Source organism: Eutrema salsugineum, unplaced genomic scaffold (genome assembly GCF_000478725.1).
Source record: "Eutrema salsugineum unplaced genomic scaffold, Eutsalg1_0 scaffold_5, whole genome shotgun sequence".
NCBI classification, from domain to species: domain Eukaryota; kingdom Viridiplantae; phylum Streptophyta; class Magnoliopsida; order Brassicales; family Brassicaceae; genus Eutrema; species Eutrema salsugineum.
Window position 1 is genome coordinate 15,528,517 of NW_006256612.1, and position 17,653 is coordinate 15,546,169.

The 17,653-nt window shown below is 40.8% G+C and overlaps 5 protein-coding genes across 9 annotated transcripts; 3 read left to right on the forward strand and 2 right to left on the reverse strand.

Moving 5' to 3' along the window:
• The first annotated feature begins 103 nt into the window (after positions 1-103).
• LOC18994718 (phospholipase D beta 1) lies at positions 104-5,191 on the forward strand. 2 transcript variants are annotated; one of them, XM_006418405.2, is made up of 11 exons: positions 104-242; positions 437-1,995; positions 2,273-2,389; positions 2,465-2,659; positions 2,788-3,036; positions 3,501-3,569; positions 3,670-3,817; positions 3,988-4,136; positions 4,296-4,472; positions 4,554-4,751; positions 4,835-5,191. In XM_006418405.2, exons 2-11 carry the CDS (start codon positions 445-447, stop codon positions 5,126-5,128), a joined length of 3,147 nt encoding a protein of 1,048 aa, XP_006418468.1. In that variant the 5' UTR covers positions 104-242; positions 437-444; the 3' UTR covers positions 5,129-5,191. The 2 variants fall into 2 exon arrangements, with proteins under 2 accessions (XP_006418468.1, XP_024008150.1); XM_024152382.1 differs by having other exon boundaries at positions 2,273-2,659.
• A 363-nt stretch (positions 5,192-5,554) lies between these two features.
• Positions 5,555-8,152, reverse strand: LOC18994719 (ATPase ARSA2). 2 transcript variants are annotated; one of them, XM_006418406.2, is made up of 7 exons: positions 7,822-8,152; positions 7,138-7,262; positions 6,888-7,038; positions 6,669-6,779; positions 6,373-6,511; positions 6,154-6,269; positions 5,555-6,006 (listed from the first exon to the last, which is right to left on the reverse strand). In XM_006418406.2, exons 1-7 carry the CDS (start codon positions 8,074-8,076, stop codon positions 5,842-5,844), a joined length of 1,062 nt encoding a protein of 353 aa, XP_006418469.1. In that variant the 5' UTR covers positions 8,077-8,152; the 3' UTR covers positions 5,555-5,841. The 2 variants fall into 2 exon arrangements, with proteins under 2 accessions (XP_006418469.1, XP_024009135.1); XM_024153367.1 differs by lacking the exon at positions 7,138-7,262 and having other exon boundaries at positions 7,822-7,889.
• Positions 8,153-8,442: 290 nt separating this feature from the next.
• On the forward strand, positions 8,443-11,983 carry LOC18994720 (ribosomal lysine N-methyltransferase set10). Of its 3 annotated transcripts, none has more exons than XM_006418407.2 (16): positions 8,443-8,603; positions 8,668-8,764; positions 8,900-9,074; positions 9,147-9,252; positions 9,369-9,451; positions 9,543-9,569; positions 9,663-9,787; positions 9,897-9,992; positions 10,129-10,209; positions 10,345-10,406; positions 10,551-10,607; positions 10,723-10,794; positions 10,899-11,147; positions 11,280-11,395; positions 11,465-11,560; positions 11,677-11,983. In XM_006418407.2, exons 1-16 carry the CDS (start codon positions 8,550-8,552, stop codon positions 11,816-11,818), a joined length of 1,638 nt encoding a protein of 545 aa, XP_006418470.1. In that variant the 5' UTR covers positions 8,443-8,549; the 3' UTR covers positions 11,819-11,983. The 3 variants fall into 3 exon arrangements, with proteins under 3 accessions (XP_006418470.1, XP_024008227.1, XP_024008228.1); XM_024152459.1 differs by having other exon boundaries at positions 11,658-11,753; XM_024152460.1 differs by having other exon boundaries at positions 8,503-8,603; positions 8,697-8,764.
• Positions 11,984-12,051: 68 nt separating this feature from the next.
• On the reverse strand, positions 12,052-15,366 carry LOC18994721 (ankyrin repeat and zinc finger domain-containing protein 1). Its single transcript, XM_006418408.2, has 7 exons — positions 15,027-15,366; positions 14,423-14,871; positions 14,093-14,207; positions 12,890-13,543; positions 12,538-12,615; positions 12,413-12,457; positions 12,052-12,315 (listed from the first exon to the last, which is right to left on the reverse strand). The coding sequence occupies exons 1-7, from the start codon at positions 15,360-15,362 to the stop codon at positions 12,217-12,219; spliced, it is 1,776 nt and encodes a 591-aa protein (XP_006418471.2). The 5' UTR covers positions 15,363-15,366; the 3' UTR covers positions 12,052-12,216.
• Positions 15,367-15,537: 171 nt separating this feature from the next.
• On the forward strand, positions 15,538-17,412 carry LOC18994722 (peptidyl-prolyl cis-trans isomerase CYP18-1). Its single transcript, XM_006418409.2, has 5 exons — positions 15,538-15,646; positions 15,737-15,811; positions 16,226-16,387; positions 16,779-16,937; positions 17,185-17,412. The coding sequence occupies exons 1-5, from the start codon at positions 15,644-15,646 to the stop codon at positions 17,266-17,268; spliced, it is 483 nt and encodes a 160-aa protein (XP_006418472.1). The 5' UTR covers positions 15,538-15,643; the 3' UTR covers positions 17,269-17,412.
• Positions 17,413-17,653: the final 241 nt, after the last annotated feature.

Consider the following 17,653-nt stretch of genomic DNA (forward strand, 5'->3'; position numbering starts at 1 on the left):
AGAAAAAATATTTTCTTTTTGTGGTGATAGAACCAAAAAGAAGAATACACGTGGCATTAAGGGGAAATATGCAACCGGCTATATTAGGTCTCTTCGTCGGAAAAGGACAAGACATTGGAATCGGGAACCTGGAATAGCCAGTTTCTTCTGCATCAACGTCGTGAGGAGTTCGACGCAGAGAAGGAAAAAAAAGAAAAAAAGAAAAGCGTTTCCTCGCCGATTAGATCCCACCATTTCTCCAGGTGAGTTTCGTCAGCTTCATTGTCGGAATCTGTTCGTCATAATCAATCGAAGAATGACAAATCATACTCAGATTCTCGTTTCCTATATGCAATTTGATCGCTAGCTGTCCCCAAATAAACGGAACCACCTTGGGAATGATCCTTTTGCCTGCTGGTTGTTGATGAGTGATTGATCTTTACTTTTTGTTGGTCAGGAAAATAAATGGAGAATTATGGTGGTGGATCACGTTATCCATACCCTTACGGTCATCAGTACCCATACCCATACGGTCAGTACACAGGAGGAGGTGGTCCTCCTCCGTATAGACCTCCCGGTACGAGTTCGGAGGCGTACCAAGCAGCAGCACCACCAGCACCTTATTATCCTTACCCACCACCTCCGTATGCAACTCCCCCGCTTCATCATTCGGGCCCATTGGACTACTCCCACCACAAGCCCCAATCATCGTCCTCCTCTGAATATCACCGCCATTCTTTCGACTACCAACCTTCTCCTTACCCTTATCATCCTGCTCATCCTCCTCCGCAAGGTAACTACAATGCTCCCTATACATATCATCAAGAGCAATACCCGCCTCCTGAAACTAAACCCCATGAATATGATCCTCCTCCACAAACTCCTCAAGCCTTTCGTAGGCAAGACTGCCTCACTTCTTATCCTCCCGTCGACCAACTTCTAGGCGGTCTCCACATTTCCGATAACCCCTCCGTTCCTTCCAACTCCTGGCCAAGCCGTCCTCCTGGTGATTTGTATGGTTACCCTAACAGCTCTTTTCCAAGCAACTCTCACCTCCCGACCTTGGACCGAGTCGATTCCTCTGCTTCTGCCTATACTCCTACTGATTCCCCGCATAGTCCCCACTTGCAGATGACGCTCTTTGGTAAATCCTCCTTGAAGGTCCTGTTGCTGCATGGCAATTTGGACATCTGGATCTATCATGCCAGAAATCTCCCTAACATGGATATGTTCCACAAGACTCTGGGTGATATGTTTGGCAGATTGCCTGGCAAAATCGACGGCCAGCTTAGCAGGAAAATCACCAGTGATCCTTACGTTTCCGTCTCTGTCGCTGGTGCTGTCATTGGAAGAACTTACGTCATGAGCAACAGCGAGAATCCTGTTTGGATGCAACATTTTTATGTTCCTGTCGCTCACCATGCTGCAGAAGTTCATTTTGTCGTTAAAGACAGTGATGTCGTGGGTTCTCAGCTCATTGGATTGGTTACCATCCCGGTCGAACAGATATACTCTGGTGCCAAAGTCCAAGGAACTTATCCGATTCTAAGCAGCAGTGGGAAGCCTTGTAAACCAGGGGCTAATTTATCATTGTCCATCCAGTATACTCCTATGGAACAACTTAGTGTTTATCATCATGGAGTTGGGGCAGGTCCTGATTACATGGGGGTACCTGGAACATATTTTCCGCTTAGAAAAGGCGGGACTGTGACATTGTACCAAGACGCACATGTCCCTGAAGAGATGCTCCCGGGTATAAGACTGGACAATGGGATGTCTTACGAACATGGCAAGTGTTGGCATGATATGTTTGATGCCATACGCCAGGCCAGGCGTTTAATTTATATCACGGGTTGGTCTGTGTGGCACAAAGTTAGGCTGGTTCGGGATAAATTTGGCCCCGCATCAGAATGTACTCTTGGTGAGCTCCTAAGATCAAAGTCCCAAGAAGGCGTGAGAGTCCTGCTTTTGGTTTGGGATGACCCAACTTCGCGTAGCATCTTGGGTTATAAAACAGTACGTTACAACACGCCCTTGGCTACCATTTCTTTTTCTTTATTTTTCTGATTGTAAGATTTCGTATTTAGTGTGTAGATTTTTGAACATATGTAGAGTTTTTTTTATTAGATATCCCTGGTTCATGACATTTCTTCCTTCTTTTTACACTATCAAATTCCCTTGTAAATCATTAAGTCAGATGAGTTTATAAATTAAGTATTTATACATCGGAAAAGCTTATTTCATGTAGTAACTACTACTTCATTAGTTTTATCTTCTTCTCAACTTGGTACAGGATGGCGTTATGGCAACCCATGATGAGGAGACACGCCGTTTTTTCAAGCACTCCTCTGTTCAAGTCCTGCTCTGCCCCCGTAATGCTGGAAAGCGACATAGTTGGGTCAAGCAGAGGGTAGAGTATCACTTTCTTTTCCCTTTTTTTTCTTTTGTGTGGTTTCCAGCTTCTAATCAATATTCCGTCCATCAGGAAGTTGGGACAATCTATACACATCACCAAAAAAACGTAATAGTGGATGCCGATGCTGGTGCTAACAGAAGGAAAATTGTAGCTTTTGTCGGTGGGCTTGATCTGTGTGATGGCCGATATGACACTCCTCAACATCCCTTGTTCAGGACACTACAGACAGTTCATAAAGATGATTTTCACAACCCCACTTTTACGGTACAGTCTCTTTATATCTTCTTGTGTAGCTTTCTTGGCAATTACTGAGTAAGTGATTACCTTGAACGGTGGCTAGGAGCGAAATCCGTTCTTTTTGGGTGGAGTTTAAAATGCTATAATTTCATCAGGGAAACCTTTCCGGATGTCCAAGAGAGCCGTGGCATGACTTACACAGTAAGATCGATGGCCCTGCTGCGTATGATGTGCTGACCAACTTCGAGGAGAGATGGTTGAAGGCTGCGAAGCCTAGCGGGATCAAGAAGTTTAAGACTTCCTATGACGATGCGTTGCTAAGGATCGATAGGATTCCAGATATATTAGGAGTTTCTGATACTCCTACTGTAAGTGAGAACGATCCTGAGGCTTGGCATGTTCAGGTAAGAATATCTTAACGGGTTACTGTCTAGAAGAAGACCTGAGAAGCTGAGTATTTTTGAAACTAGGATTTAGATCTTGTGTCAGACTTTAGCATTGCATGGGAGTTGCTGATAAAGAGTTGATGAACTTTAGCATTAAGTTGAAACCAACCAGTATTCAGTTTTTCCTTGTATGTGCCTGCTATCTTGATTAAACTTATGCTAATTAGCGACTAGACTCATTTAGCAACATATCGTCTAACATTAATTTCCCTATACATGTTTCTTCTCTTTATCTCTAGCCATTAATATGAAATGAGACTATCCTGCAGAGTCGATGAAATATGTCATGTTATAATATATATCATGCAAATTTTGAAATTTGGGCAAAATAAATTGTCCAGGAAATTTATTTCTGTATGGTGGGAATATAGTCGTGGTTCATATTGCGCAGGCTAAGCTGATGTTTTTCTGGTTTGATTCAGATTTTTCGTTCAATCGATTCAAACTCTGTGAAAGGTTTCCCAAAGGATCCAAAAGATGCTACATGCAAGGTGACTTGAAAAATCAATGCAATCTTTAGCTATCAATATATTTGGATGTCTAAATATTTCAAAAAATTAATCCGTGGAAAGTTTTTGTTTTTGGATATAGAACTTGGTGTGTGGGAAGAACGTGCTCATTGATATGAGCATACACACTGCGTATGTCAAGGCCATCCGTGCAGCCCAACACTTCATATATATTGAGAATCAGTATTTCATTGGATCTTCCTACAACTGGAATGCGCACAAGGACATAGGTTTGGTTCTATGTCTCTGCTTCTTTATTTCAAGAATATAAGAAACCTAAGCTTTAGGTCACTTTATTATTTGTGCAAGTCTCTGATTTTTCTTGATGATATTAGAGTGTTTTTTTTGCTTCCTGAAGTTGCGTTGGCTCTCAACATTGCTATACAATGTTGTTGTGTAGGTGCTAATAATTTGATTCCTATGGAAATCGCGTTGAAGATAGCTGAAAAGATTAAGGCAAATGAACGCTTTGCTGCATATATTGTCATTCCAATGTGGCCAGAAGGTGTTCCAACCGGTGCTGCTACCCAGAGGATTCTATATTGGCAGGTATCTCTGAGTAATGCTTATTGCGTGGGTGTCTAAGCCAAAATATGCCTTACATATCTCAAATCAGAAATTTTCTTATGTTATATATCTTTAACACATGAGGGGGGATCCATAGTTAGAGGTTATTGAAACTGAATGCCAGTGTTATCATCGGTGCAGCACAAGACAATGCAGATGATGTATGAGACTATCTACAAGGCGTTAGTGGAGACCGGGCTTGAGGGAGCATTCTCCCCACAAGATTATCTCAATTTCTTCTGTCTTGGCAACAGAGAAATGGTGGATGGAATCGATAACTCGGGAACTGGAAGTCCAAGTAACGCAAACACTCCCCAGGTAACTAAAATTCCGAGACAGCCTTCTGCTTAACTTGCTCATGTTGTTGAAAAAAACGATGATTCCCTGATGGTGTTGCAGGCATTGAGTCGGAAAAGCAGAAGATTTATGATCTATGTTCACTCGAAAGGGATGGTAGTAGATGATGAATACGTAGTAATTGGATCGGCAAACATAAACCAACGATCAATGGAAGGCACAAGAGATACAGAGATTGCGATGGGAGCTTACCAGCCTCAACATACATGGGCAAGGAAACACTCTGGTCCTAGGGGTCAGGTACATCCCGATAACACACATAGGAATTACGAGTTCACATTCCGGTTCTAGAGTTTTTGGATCATTATCTTGTTGCTATGCAGATCTATGGATACAGAATGTCGCTTTGGGCAGAGCATATGGCGACATTAGATGACTGTTTCACGCAACCGGAGAGTATAGAATGTGTAAGGAAAGTGAGAACAATGGGCGAGAGAAACTGGAAACAGTTTGCAGCTGAAGAAGTCTCAGACATGAGGGGACATCTGTTAAAGTATCCAGTGGAAGTCGATCGGAAAGGTAAAGTCCGACCACTTCCCGGGAGTGAGGCGTTCCCTGACGTCGGAGGTAACATTGTCGGATCGTTCATAGCCATACAAGAGAATCTAACCATTTGATATATATACAAATAAATAATCAAGCAGGGGTGTTTTTGTTTTATATATATAACATTTTTTGTTGAAGAAAATTGGATGGATGAAGGGTTTATAAAATGATTTAACTTTACACATTATATGTCTAGGGTAGATAATTTTTTTTTCTTTATTTTTTCCTTTATTTTTTTAGTTTTATAGGTTAACAGGGTATATAAGAATCTATAATTCATGATTTGTGGTGTTCTTCTTATAAACTGATTAATCTTGTTGATCGTTTGGCAATTATTTTATATTCTAATCTATTTAAGTTTCTTCCTCCATGATGAGTCGATCAATCTTTTGAATAAACGTATGAATTGATTTTCACAGTTTAGTTTTTTTTTTTTTTTTGTATATTGCGACATCAAATCTATATGTATAGTATAGTTTAAAAAAAAAAAACACACTGCATATATAACAGAATAAAAGAAGAGAACGCAAAAGATTATTCTGTTTGATGATCCCCTGTCCTATAAAGAGTTTCTGCCAGATGATGAGCTATAGAGAAAAAGACGTTTGAGTACACACCAAAAAAAAACTTGTAATTTTCCACCTATAAATATAAATATAAATTGCCCAAAGCAGAAACAGGAAGAAACTCAATAAAAACCCAGATCCAGAAGACGCAGCAAGTGAGTTCGGAGAATCTATCTGGTCGGGGAAAGAAACTTAAGATTAAAGGGATGAACAAAGCCTTATCCACTCTTGATCCGTTCGAGTTCTTCTTCAGCTGTTTTCAGCTGCAAACGCAATGTGTGTACTTTCCGCTCCAGCTCTTCTACATTGCCTCTGCTTGTGATGGGATGGTACGGTGTCAAGAACTTATGCGAGAACGCCTTTAAGGCTTCAACCCCTGTGACCTGTGATTCAAACATCCACAACAAGTTTAATTCGTAGGATGTAATTTATATCTCCAGAGTATGAGTCTTTGGTTTCGTTTTGGTTTTCGGATCGATTCAATTACAATATGTTCCCTCTCGTCTCTGATGGATGTCATTTCTTCTTACCTCTTCTGGAAGCAGAGGAAGTTTTGTGATATTGAAGTCATCATATAGCATATAAAACTGATCAAGATACTTCTGCTGCATCCGCATCCTTGCTCTAAGCAACTTAGATTCCACATCTATAGAAGAGGCAAGTGAGAATAGTCGTTAAATTTGTACATAAACCAAGTTTGAAGCGACAAGGTAGGCACGAGTGGAAAATTATCTGCAAAAAGTAGCCACCTTCGTCGTCGTATAGTACTTGGTTGATGATAATGTTATGCGTGTCGATCTCAAACTTTGCGAGTTCCTGAACTAATCTCTCTGTTTCATAGAGAGACAGGAACTCAGGGATGCAGACACAAACGAACGTTGTCATATCCTGCGTTTATCAAATAGCTGTCAAATACAATCCTACAGATCAGTGACACACATGCGAAAAAATGTTACAGGCATAGAAATTGTACAGTAACATAATTGGGAAACTGTCATGAGTACTGACAAAGAAAGAAGCAAAGAACCAATTGAGAAAATGTTACCGGGTCTTTAAATTGCCGGTTTACTTGTTCAATCACATCTTTCAAGCCCTCGAGTCTTCCCAGCAGAGCATCCTCCCCAAACTCATCCTCTATGCCAAACATACGGCTCATCTGCAATATAACCAACCAGTTCCTTGAGAAATCAGCCAAAGAAGATCCCCCCAAAAGAGCAATTATCAATTGCCAAGCATATTGAGTTCCACAAGCTTAAAGACATGCCTGATTCATCAAGCCACCAAATCTACTCTTCAGTGACATCAATTTCGAAAGTCCCTTTTCTAGTGTGGCCGGAAACTGTAACAGGCGGAGAGTGTGCCCAGTTGGGGCAGTGTCAAACACAATAGTTGCATAATCCATTGTTTGCACCAACCTAAGGCAACATGAGCATGTCAAACCATGAGTTCGATATCACAAAGTTGATGCCAGAAAATTGTTAGAGAAAGTATACAGTATGGAGTGTAAAACTTACTTCAACATCTCAGCAAAACTCATTGCCTCATCGATTCCAGGAATCGCATTTGCCAAATCAGAGAATAAACTATCCATCCCTTCTGGACCAGCCATGTCATCGGTTTCAACAGTAGGATCCACCTCCTGAGAGAAGCAAACAAGATTCACTATCAAGAGGTGAAGGAATGCGAATCGTATACCAAGAAGCATTTGCTGATATAAACACGCCTAAGAGCTTCAAGCTTAGAAGATTAGCAATAAACTCATCATCAAGCCACTCTATAAGATCCACAACAGATTTCTTGTCTTCTATGTAAAAAAAATGAAAAATGACAGAACAACAATTTTAGAAAAACTGTTCGAATATTGACATTGAATTTGACAAACCAACAAAGAATTTTAGCCATCACGGCCAAAATTCATAATTTCCCTTAGAAACTTCTTCAGACCAAAAGAAGCGATACCAGAAACGTCAAATTCATCCCTGAGTATTATGCAAGCACTAAATCTAGATTACTGATTTCCACATCAAGAACGATCCAAACGAATTCAGCTAAGAAGGCGTAAATTGAGAATGAAATTTGAGTCAGAGAACCCTAATACAATGATAAGATAAAATCCCGGTAAGAAAGTACTAAATTCCCCCCATAGAGCCCCACCGACGATGATCTAGGAAACGAGATCGGGGGAGAAAGCAATATACCATGGCAAAGAGATTGGAGAACCCTTGAACCAAAGTGGGGGATTTAGTGAAGCGTTGCTGAAACGCATCACTAAGGTTGTGAGCCGGGTCGGTGGAGATGATGAGAACGGAGGATCGAACCCTGGCGAGACAAATTGCGAGAATAGAACTGCATGTCGTCTTCCCGACACCTCCTTTCCCTCCGACGAAGACCCATTTAAGAGACTCTTGGTCCAGAATGTTCTGTACTGTTGCCTCCGGCAAATCAGCCGCCATTGTTGCTGCTTCTTCGTCCTTGTCTTCTCCCCCACTCTCTCTTGCTCTCGCTGTCAATCTCAAAGCTTTTGCAAAACTTCTTGGCGTATGGAAGAGTTTAACGAGAGAGACTTACCGCCGGTTCTTCATGAATGTTTGGTTTTCGGCTTGAACCGAGATTTGTGGTCTTCGTTTTTATTCATCCAAATTTTGGTTTAGTTCAGTTTATTCGGTTTAGATTCTAAACTATGTAATCTCACTTTTCAAGTTTGGTTTCCCCATTCGGTCTGACGTTCTAATTCGGTTCAATAAGTTAACCGATCAACTTATAGTAGAAGACTAGAGATCATTAACATTCATTGGTTGCGTCTCAACGACATCGTTTTAGGTTAGTTATTAGCTGCAAGATCGTAAACCTTCAGCTCCGTTTCACCTCTCCCGGCTTAAACCCGTCTCCGGCGTTTAGATCTTCGCCGGCGGATTGATCTTATGATATGGCGAATTCCGAAGAAAAAGCTAAACTCGAAAGATTCCTAGATTGGCTTCAGGTTGGGTCCGACCTTTATAATGGGTTTCGATCTTTGTTCGATGGATTTCTGATTTTACTTCCAGGTGAATGGAGCTGAATTACGAGGCTGCAGCATCAACTATTCCGATTCCCGAAAAGGATTTGGCATTTTCGCCTCCAGCTCCGCTGATACTTGCGATGGTAAAATATAATAGCTTCTTATTTGCTTCTACCGAATCGAGAATTCCTGTGTGCCGAAAACTTATGATAGATTGTTTTTGCGGGGAAAACAAAAAAATAATAATAATAATAATACTGTACGTGGAAAAACTTCAGATGTTTTGCTTGCTGTTCCGCTTGATTTGGCGATTACTCCTATGAGAGTTCTTCAGGACCCTCTCCTGGGTCCAGAGTGTCAGAAAATGTTCGAACAAGGGCAAGTAGATGACCGGTTTCTGATGATTTTGTTCCTCACCTTGGAGCGTCTTCGTAAAAATTCTTCTTGGAAGCCGTAAGTTTGTATCCCTTAGAAGAGATTTAGCTTAATCTATTATAGACTAAGCGTAAGTTCATGATGTGGTAGGTATCTTGATATGCTCCCCACTCGATTTGGCAATCCTCTTTGGTTTTCCGATGATGAGTTCCTTGAGCTGAAAGGGACAAACTTATATCACGCTACCGAGTTACAGGTAATTCTTTGACATTTGTTCCAAAGGTTCTTCTCTTTTTTTTTCATTTATTAAACCAAGAATTTTGGAAGATGGCCATAGTGAATTCATTCTCGTTTGATGTACTGTCTTCTCAGAAGAAGAAGTTGCAGTCGCTTTACCATGAGAAGGTGGAGGTCCTGGTGAAAAAGCTTCTTGTTTTGGATGGCGATTCCGAAAGGTTAACGGACCTAACATATTTACGCTACTTTAGATAACTTTGTTTTCATTGATGGTGAGCCAATCATATATTGTTTTCACATCTTGTGCAGCGAGGTCTCATTTGAACACTTCCTCTGGTATGTTGCCTAGTAGTGCTTGTTCGTAGAACCCGAGTTTTGTGTGTTGTAAAGGGCTGCTGAGTGATCTTGAGACCTTTTCCATTACGCCAGGGCAAATTCTGTATTCTGGAGTCGTGCCTTGAACATACCTCTTCCGCATTCTTTTGTGTTTCCACAAAACCAGGAAGATGTTGGGGGATGCCCATCAACAAGTCATCCAACTGAAACGAATATCGGTTTGCTGAGTTCTATGTCAAATGCATTGTTTTATATATATATATATATAATCCTTCCTAGCCTATAGCTTAAACTTCACGAGTTCCGTCATTTTTTTTTAATGGCTAGATATTCAGGCTCCAGTCTCTGGCCCGACGTCTGTAGGACCCGGCGATACTGTGTGGGTTGAGGGGCTTGTTCCTGGCATTGACTTTTGCAATCATGGTATGCTAATTTGTTCTTCAATTAAAAAAATTGACTTTATTCTCAGTTTCTCTCTGTGCCATAATGTTTATAGGGTTAATGAGTATATCCAGGTGTGATGTGATATATTGTACTATGGTTATTTATGCCCGTATAGATTTGAAGCCTGTGGCGACTTGGGAAGTTGATGGGACCGGATCAGTATCTGGAGTTCCTTTCTCCATGTACCTTCTCTCCGGTTGGCCAATATTTCTTTTGCGTTACCTCTCATTTCTTACATATATCTATTAAACCATATCGAACATTCCTTTTCCTCTGTTCTTTTTGATCTGTATGTGGAAAACTAAGTGGCACAATTCTGTAATTTGAACAGTTACACAAAATCGTATCCCAGGCAAGGAGATTTCGATCAGTTATGGTAATAAAGGTAATGAGGTAAGACATTTTGCAGTTCCTGGCAGCTTCAATGGAAATCATTTTGAATTTTTCCAGTCAAAGATGCCTTTTTGTTTGCTTGAATATCTTGTATAAGGATATAGGTTTTTGCGTTTGAGTGGTGTGCCTTCTTGCTTCATGTAGGAGCTTCTTTACCTGTATGGATTTGTGATAGAGAACAATCCAGATGATTATCTCATGGTAATAGTTCCCCTTTCATGGTAACCAGTGTTGTATTAGAGTCTTGAGGATGTTTCAATGCTCCTCAATTTTCATCTTAGTTTTGTTGTTAGGAATAATACTGGGTATTATTCAGGTACATTATCCTGTCGAGGCGATTCCGAGTATCCCTTTTTCTGACTCCAAGGGACAGCTTCTCGAAGCCCAGGTTAGCAGTACAAGTTTTGGCACACTATCTTACACCCAAAATTTTGATCCCCTCTGATTTTGATTTAATATGCAACTGTTGAACTCTGAAAAATGTCACTGCAGAAAGCTCAACTCCGGTGTCTCTTGCCAAAATCTCTTCTGGATCATGGGTTTTTCCCACAAAGCACATCAAAAGTCAGAGAAAGCGAGGAGAAGGAAACCGTCAGGTCCTGTAATTTCAGTTGGTCTGGACAGCGAAAGATGCCCTCGTATATGAAAAAATTAGTTTTCCCAGAAGATTTTATGACTGGCTTGAGGACCATTGCCATGCAAGAAGATGAGATTTACAAGGTCTCAGCTATGCTTGAAGAGGTATGATAACTCGCCCTTTTTTTCTGCTGAAAGTAGCGAGTTGGGATCAGATAATATCCTCAGTATGCCTTCCACTTGACTTACGCGTTATCGCCTGTAATTAAGAATATATTTTTTTTTCCCTGGTGAAAGCTTGTAGAGTCAAGACCAGACGAGCAACCTCGTGAAACTGAGGTCAGGATGGCGGTATGGGAAGCATGTGGGGATTCTGGGGCTTTGCAGTTACTTGTGGATCTGCTTAATGCAAAGTAAGCAAATTGAATTCGTTACCAGTGACATGATATCAAAAGTTAACTAATATATATTTTTCCTGACAGGATGATGAAGCTGGAAGAGAATTCCGGCAGTGAAGAAGGAGATGCTTGGCTCCTTGAGGAGGCATGCGTCTTGGAGAACCATGATGAACAGCCAAGGTACGATGTTGATATTATCAGAGAAGTAGGCATGCAAAATATCTAAACATATATAATATCAAAGGTACACAAATCTCTCTGGACATATCTAATTTAGGTTGAAATATGAGATCTAGGGAGCTGGAGAGTGGGAAAAGGATGATGAGCAGAAACAAGTGGTCAAGTGTGGTTTACCGTAGAGGGCAGAAACAACTCACAAGACTGTTGCTGAAGGAAGCAGAGCATGCCCTTCACTTAGCCCTCTCCTCTGACCATTGATTATTATTAGTACATCTTAATATTATTAATATAATAAAAGGTTGTACTGTTTGCGACTATCTCATTCTATACAAGAAGAAATATAGTTCTTTTTGTAATCCGGATATACACGATAGCAAATGTTAGTGACTATCTCATTGTTACATAAAAAGAACTATTTATTTATTTATTATTGTAATCCAAATATAAATAGACTCAGCAGTGACATGAAATATCAAAAAAGCACTAAAAACTTATGATAACAAAAAAAGCACTAAAAATTATGACAACAAAGTAGTCTGTTTTTGCTAATAATACGGCACATACATGCCTTTGGCTTCAAGATCAAGGGCATAATTCTCTCATACTCCTCGTTGCGAGAGTATATATAAATTTAACCGGTGGGTCATGTGAACCCACTAATCTACACGTGGGTCAGTGTTAAGTGATGCCATCCGTCTTTCTGCAGCCGCTGCTCTCTTTTCCCTCTCGGCCGCCATTGCTCTCCTCACTTGCTCCTATTACAAGTTTCAGACAAAGAGAAATGTTGAAGTAACTTCTCCTTAGATATCAGATACTATACTACACTATACACACTGAGTTTGTGAAACTCACCACTTTAGAGATCGGTTTCTCCTTCTCAGCCTGCGCAGCTTCCGCCTGCAAACACAAGGAGTGTTAGGTACAAGTTAAACTGTCTCGGTTTGTCCTGAATAAGACACTGATTAAAAGTATTTTACTTGAGCCTTCTTTTCTCGGGCTTTGCGTAGTTTCTTCATTTCTTTTGCTCTTGCTTTCTTCTTGGCGTCTTTCTCTGCCTGAACAATCACAACTTAGTCGGATGATGGATTCGGAATCCCATATGAATGTCTTTGACGCATCATCATATACAAAATCATGCGACAATGGATGCATAACTTTTATACTACGCCATATCAATGAATGTATTTTGGAGGACATGAGACCTTAGCAAAACACAACCACAAAACCAATGCACAAGGAAATGACTTCTGCTCTAGACCTATGTTTGCCTGATGCGGAATCCTTACCAAACTTCCCAAGTCTACCAAAGAACAAATCAATGCAACGTACCTGCTTGGCAGCTTGAGATTCCTCCATCTCTTTGGTCAGCGGGCTGGGTACTTTAGCATCATGCCAATTCCATTTTTCAAGGTTGGACGCCATAAACCGTCTGAATGTGTTTCTCGCTTCCTTCTCATTCGCAACCATGTACGGTGTTCGGCCTCTTTCATCCCTAGCACAAGGATCCATACCCTCCTCCAACAACTCCAGAACTCTCTCACAATCACCAGATTTAGCAGCTTCGTGTAATGGAGTTGACGAACCAGTAACACCAACCCCGGCATCCGCTTCTATAAGACTTGGTTCACCTAAAATTATGCTGGCAGAAGAAGTTTCATCAGGCTCTTCCTGTCTTAAGATTTCACCAGAACCCTCACTATGGGTCTGCACCACAGTAGTAGCTTTGGCTTCCTCTGGTGGATTTACAAAAATCTCCTCAGTTAAATATACAACCTGATTTAACTGATTATATATACGCTGTGATTCTTTGAAGGTTGGCCGCCGGATAGTAAATGGAACGTTTCGTACAGCGCAGTTTTGGCTGCTAAAATATGGTTTGCCTCCATTGAAAAGCAATTGCCTACTGCTTGAGGGAGCATGGACAAAAACACAAGAAGCGCCATCAAAATAAGGCTTCCAGCTAGCAAGTAGCTCTTGAATATCCTAACAAAGTCGAAAAAGGAGGATTAGAGTTGCACATCAACCCAATCTGTACTTCTAATAGAGGGTAAGCATATATGTGACCAAAGGTTTTAGCGTTTTCCTTCCTATGATCCCGACCCCGGGTGACAAACCATCATGAAGACGGCCAACGTTGCCACCCGTTTAGGAGACCAAAATGATGTTTTCAAAACTACATACCACACTTCAGAGTCCAGAATTGCCTTTAAAATGGGCAGGGCCGCAGATATTCTATATGAGGCTTTCTATTCTTTTCATGTTTCCTCACTTAAGGGAAACGAACCATCTAGTCTGAGATATCGGGTTTTAGGACAATCATAAACTGAATACCAATGTCAAGAGAAAATAGTAAAAGGAGCGAGTTGAGACAAGTAACAGATCGTCCCTATAGCACTTTTGTCCCTATTATAGAATCAGCAGCAAAAGGAGCTTAAAAATATCGTCAATCAAAAAACATAAGATCTTTTGTAATCCCTGGCTGAAAGACGAAGGGAGTAGCAGCAGATAATGACAACATGTTCAGAGACGAACCTTTTTCAAAGCAAGTTCATTATAACGGCGAAGTGAGGCTCCGGCAGAGTGTATACTTCTCCCGCTTCCATCTTTTGTGGACTGCTTTTTGCCAGCCTTGGCTCTTACAACGTATCTATACATGGGAAAGGGAATTAAAGGAGAAGAAGACGTTAGGGAAAACCCATTTGCACAAGATTCAGAGACGCTAAATGTTTCAAAGAGATGATACTATTACTAATAATAATTTCTCAGAGTTGATGGGTTTAAATGTGCACATCACTTATCATAAGTAGATACAGAAACAAGATTCTGAGCTAAAAAAGAATCAAACAATGGGAAGAGACATACCTGTGGAATGTCTTATGAGCCACAACCGACTTTCCATTAAAGACACTACCGGCAAAGTGCCCACCACTGGCAAGCAACACGACACGCATTTGACTGTCAACCGTATTTTCTCGAACCAAATTTCTCAACCTCTCAGTCACTTCATTCTCGCCCAAGCCCCCACAATCATCAGCAGAAAATCCTCTGTCATTTCCGTAAGAAAACCTTTCAGCCTCGTCCATGATTAAGCTTCGCCAGATAGAAACTATCTCACCACTTTGAAGACGAATAAATAGCTTCTTTTTATCAATACCCTTTTGAGCATCAACCTGGAATAAGGGTCTTGCCGCCTCAGCTTCGTCCTCTGATCCTGATATACTAGACACATCATAGTCTTGGACCGACTCAGATGTCAACTCATCAACATCTTCTTCTTTCAAAATAGCCTTTCCAGCAAGGCTCAGCTTGATCTACCATCACACCCAGAAAATCAAATCGAGTAATTATTAAACAATTACCTTTCACTTAGAGAATTGATGAATTAAGTAACTCTCTACGACATATTGTTTGTCAAACATCAGCATGATTACAAGCGGAGGAAACTGATAAGATTAGGGAAATTTACGTTAAGGCGATGAATATCCGACTTGAAGTGCGAGCGTTGATCATGAAGTGACACGAACTCAATTTTACAAGTATTACACGTCCATCTATCCAAAATTACACCGTCGTTGGAACTCCTCTCCTCCGCCTCGTCTCTGTTATCCGGATCGAGAGCGGGTGAAACCACAGGTCCTAACCGGACCGAAGGATTCAACAACCGACACGAGTCAAAAAACTCCGCCGTCAAGTCAAATATCGATCGAGGCAGTTTAATTTCTGCGTTAACAATCTCACTGGCGGCAGTGCCGGTGACGGTGGCGGTGGCGGCGGCGGCGGAAGAGGGCGCGTCGGTCGCCATGGATTCTGATTATGAGAATTGGAGCAGTCGATATCCTTGACGTATTGTTTGAAAGCTTATTAATACAAAACGACGCCGTTTATTATTTTTCTTAATGGACCCACGAAACGTGGCCCATAGAATGCCCAATACTGTACTTCAATTTAAAGAGACGAAAGCAAGCCAGTGCAGAAAAATCTCGAACGAACGAGCAAAACCAAAAGCGCCAAAAAGGCATCGAAGCGAGGAACAAGAAAGCTCCGGTAGTTTCGAATTTGGCGTTTCCAAGCATCGTCGCATCAATGGTAAGGCGTTGATTCTATTTAGTTTTTGGGTATTTTTTGTATGTTTACTTTCCTGCTTTTTTATTCTCCGTCTTGGTCTTTTGCGCGCAGTCAGTAACATTGCACACGAATCTGGGTGATATCAAGTGCGAGATCTTCTGTGACGAGGTTCCCAAGAGTGCTGAGGTTACTTCTTTATGCTTTCTCGGTTTCTATTCGACTTCTTTTCTTAGATTTTCTTCTTTACAAAATCAGTCGCTTTGATCCAACGCTGAGTCAAATTACAAAAACTTCGGACTGACTTTCTAGTCCTGGATTGTTTAATTAGCAATTATCTCTTCTGGGATTGATGATTTTCTCTGCTCTATCTCTTGATTTTGTGTCTTTTTCTTTTTAAAATCCAAAACTAGGGTTGTTTGAATTTTATGACTGGGGAGATAAAATTTTTCCCTAAAAACTTGGTGTATGCTCCAGCTGAGTTTGTGTTGTCCGCCATTAGGTTCAACATATTTTTCTATGCGTAACCATTGGCTCTTGACATTGATGAGCTTAACCTAGTAGCTTTAATATTCTTTTTTTTTTTGTTTGTTGTTGTTGCAGAACTTTTTGGCTCTATGTGCTAGTGGCTACTATGATGGTACTATATTTCATAGAAATATCAAAGGGTTCATGATTCAAGGAGGAGACCCAAGTGGATCCGGGAAAGGAGGAACTAGCATCTGGGGAAAGAAATTCAATGATGAGATTCGCGAGTCCCTTAAGGTATATATTGAGCTGATTTCAGTTTTATTCGTCTTCTGCAAAAGGGGTGATCATATATGCTGTGTCATGGCTTGTTGATATCTCTTTCTCAGTGTCTTGATAATTCATGTTAGCTCGGCATAAACTATCGGATTCTATTAACTCATAAGACTTAGAAAACGTATGAGGTAAGAATTCCATTAGAGTAGCTGAGTATATCCTCCTCTTGACTGCATAGGTAAAGGTATCAATCTGTTCTGGTCAACTAGTCATAATAGCCGCTAGTGAAATCCACTTGGGAGCCATTGATTTTCACGGAACTAGACGGATATGATTCTGCTGCGGATGGCCATAGCTATCTCTAACCATACCCTGTATCTTTCTTAATGAAATTCTATTCGCTCTTATGCAGCACAATGCAAGAGGGATGCTCTCAATGGCAAACAGTGGCCCAAATACAAATGGAAGCCAGTTCTTCATCACCTATGCAAAACAACCTCATCTCAATGGATTATACACCATCTTTGGCAAAGTCATTCATGGCTTCGAAGTGCTTGACATTATGGAAAAGGTAAACCAACCTTTTTTACCCTCTTTTCCCCCATAGATCGATCACCTCATCTCCAAGTATAGATCAGATTATTATGTTTTCTTCTCTACTGTTGACTGTTGTAAGTGAAGCCTGAATCGAGTGTTAAAGAACAATTAATTGTTTTGAGTGATTGTTGAGTTGAAGCCTGAAGCAATATTTATTGATCTGGATTTTTGTAATTTTTTGTTTAAAAGAAACAAAAAACTCATTTTGTGAGTTATTGCAGACTCAAACAGGTCCGGGAGATAGGCCGCTTGCTGAGATAAGGCTGAACCGTGTGACGATCCACGCCAATCCACTTGCTGGTTAAGTCAGATGTCGCAGAACAGAACCGAACCAAGCCCTATTGTTCTCTTCGTTTGTTTCAGATGTCCAACGCTCAGTTTATTTATTTTTTATATGTTTTGAATTTGTATTCAAAAAGATCATAAACAAAATTCAAAAAGACCATAAGCAAAAAAAAAAGGCGATTAGGGGAGTCTTGTATTGGTTGGCAAAAAAAAAAAGGGGGGAGTCTTGTAATGAAATTATCGAAGCGTCCTTAAGTAGATCCATCAAAAATTCATCGAGGCCTGCCAAATCATATAAAAGGGCTTCTGGTAAACCGGAGCCGGATCCAGTTGAAACGAACCACTTCCAGGGTAATTCAGTCTTTTGGGCAGATCACTAAGCCGAACCGTTCGGCGCAATTAAAC

Bases quoted from the DNA above. Each gene is read 5' to 3' on its own strand.
- LOC18994719 (XM_006418406.2), bottom strand. From the start codon at position 8,076: ATGGCGGCTGATTTGCCGGAGGCAACAGTACAGAACATTCTGGACCAA. The intron at 7,263-7,821 runs GTATATTGCTTT...TGCTTCTCTCAG, and splicing joins TCTCCAATCTCTTTGCCATG to GAGGTGGATCCTACTGTTGA. The intron at 7,039-7,137 runs GTAAGTTTTACA...ATGTTGCCTTAG, and splicing joins AGTTTTGCTGAGATGTTGAA to GTTGGTGCAAACAATGGATT.
- LOC18994722 (XM_006418409.2), top strand. The intron at 16,388-16,778 runs GTATATATTGAG...GCTCTTATGCAG, and splicing joins AGATTCGCGAGTCCCTTAAG to CACAATGCAAGAGGGATGCT. The intron at 16,938-17,184 runs GTAAACCAACCT...GAGTTATTGCAG, and splicing joins TGCTTGACATTATGGAAAAG to ACTCAAACAGGTCCGGGAGA.
- LOC18994718 (XM_024152382.1), top strand. From the start codon at position 445: ATGGAGAATTATGGTGGTGGATCACGTTATCCATACCCTTACGGTCAT. The intron at 1,996-2,272 runs GTACGTTACAAC...AACTTGGTACAG, and splicing joins GCATCTTGGGTTATAAAACA to GATGGCGTTATGGCAACCCA. The intron at 2,660-2,787 runs GTACAGTCTCTT...TAATTTCATCAG, and splicing joins TTCACAACCCCACTTTTACG to GGAAACCTTTCCGGATGTCC.
- LOC18994721 (XM_006418408.2), bottom strand. From the start codon at position 15,362: ATGGCGACCGACGCGCCCTCTTCCGCCGCCGCCGCCACCGCCACCGTC. The intron at 14,208-14,422 runs GTATGTCTCTTC...TCCCATGTATAG, and splicing joins GCTCATAAGACATTCCACAG to ATACGTTGTAAGAGCCAAGG. The intron at 12,616-12,889 runs GTACGTTGCATT...GTGATTGTTCAG, and splicing joins AATCTCAAGCTGCCAAGCAG to GCAGAGAAAGACGCCAAGAA.
- LOC18994720 (XM_006418407.2), top strand. From the start codon at position 8,550: ATGGCGAATTCCGAAGAAAAAGCTAAACTCGAAAGATTCCTAGATTGG. The intron at 9,075-9,146 runs GTAAGTTTGTAT...ATGATGTGGTAG, and splicing joins AAAAATTCTTCTTGGAAGCC to GTATCTTGATATGCTCCCCA. The intron at 10,210-10,344 runs GTTGGCCAATAT...TAATTTGAACAG, and splicing joins CTCCATGTACCTTCTCTCCG to TTACACAAAATCGTATCCCA.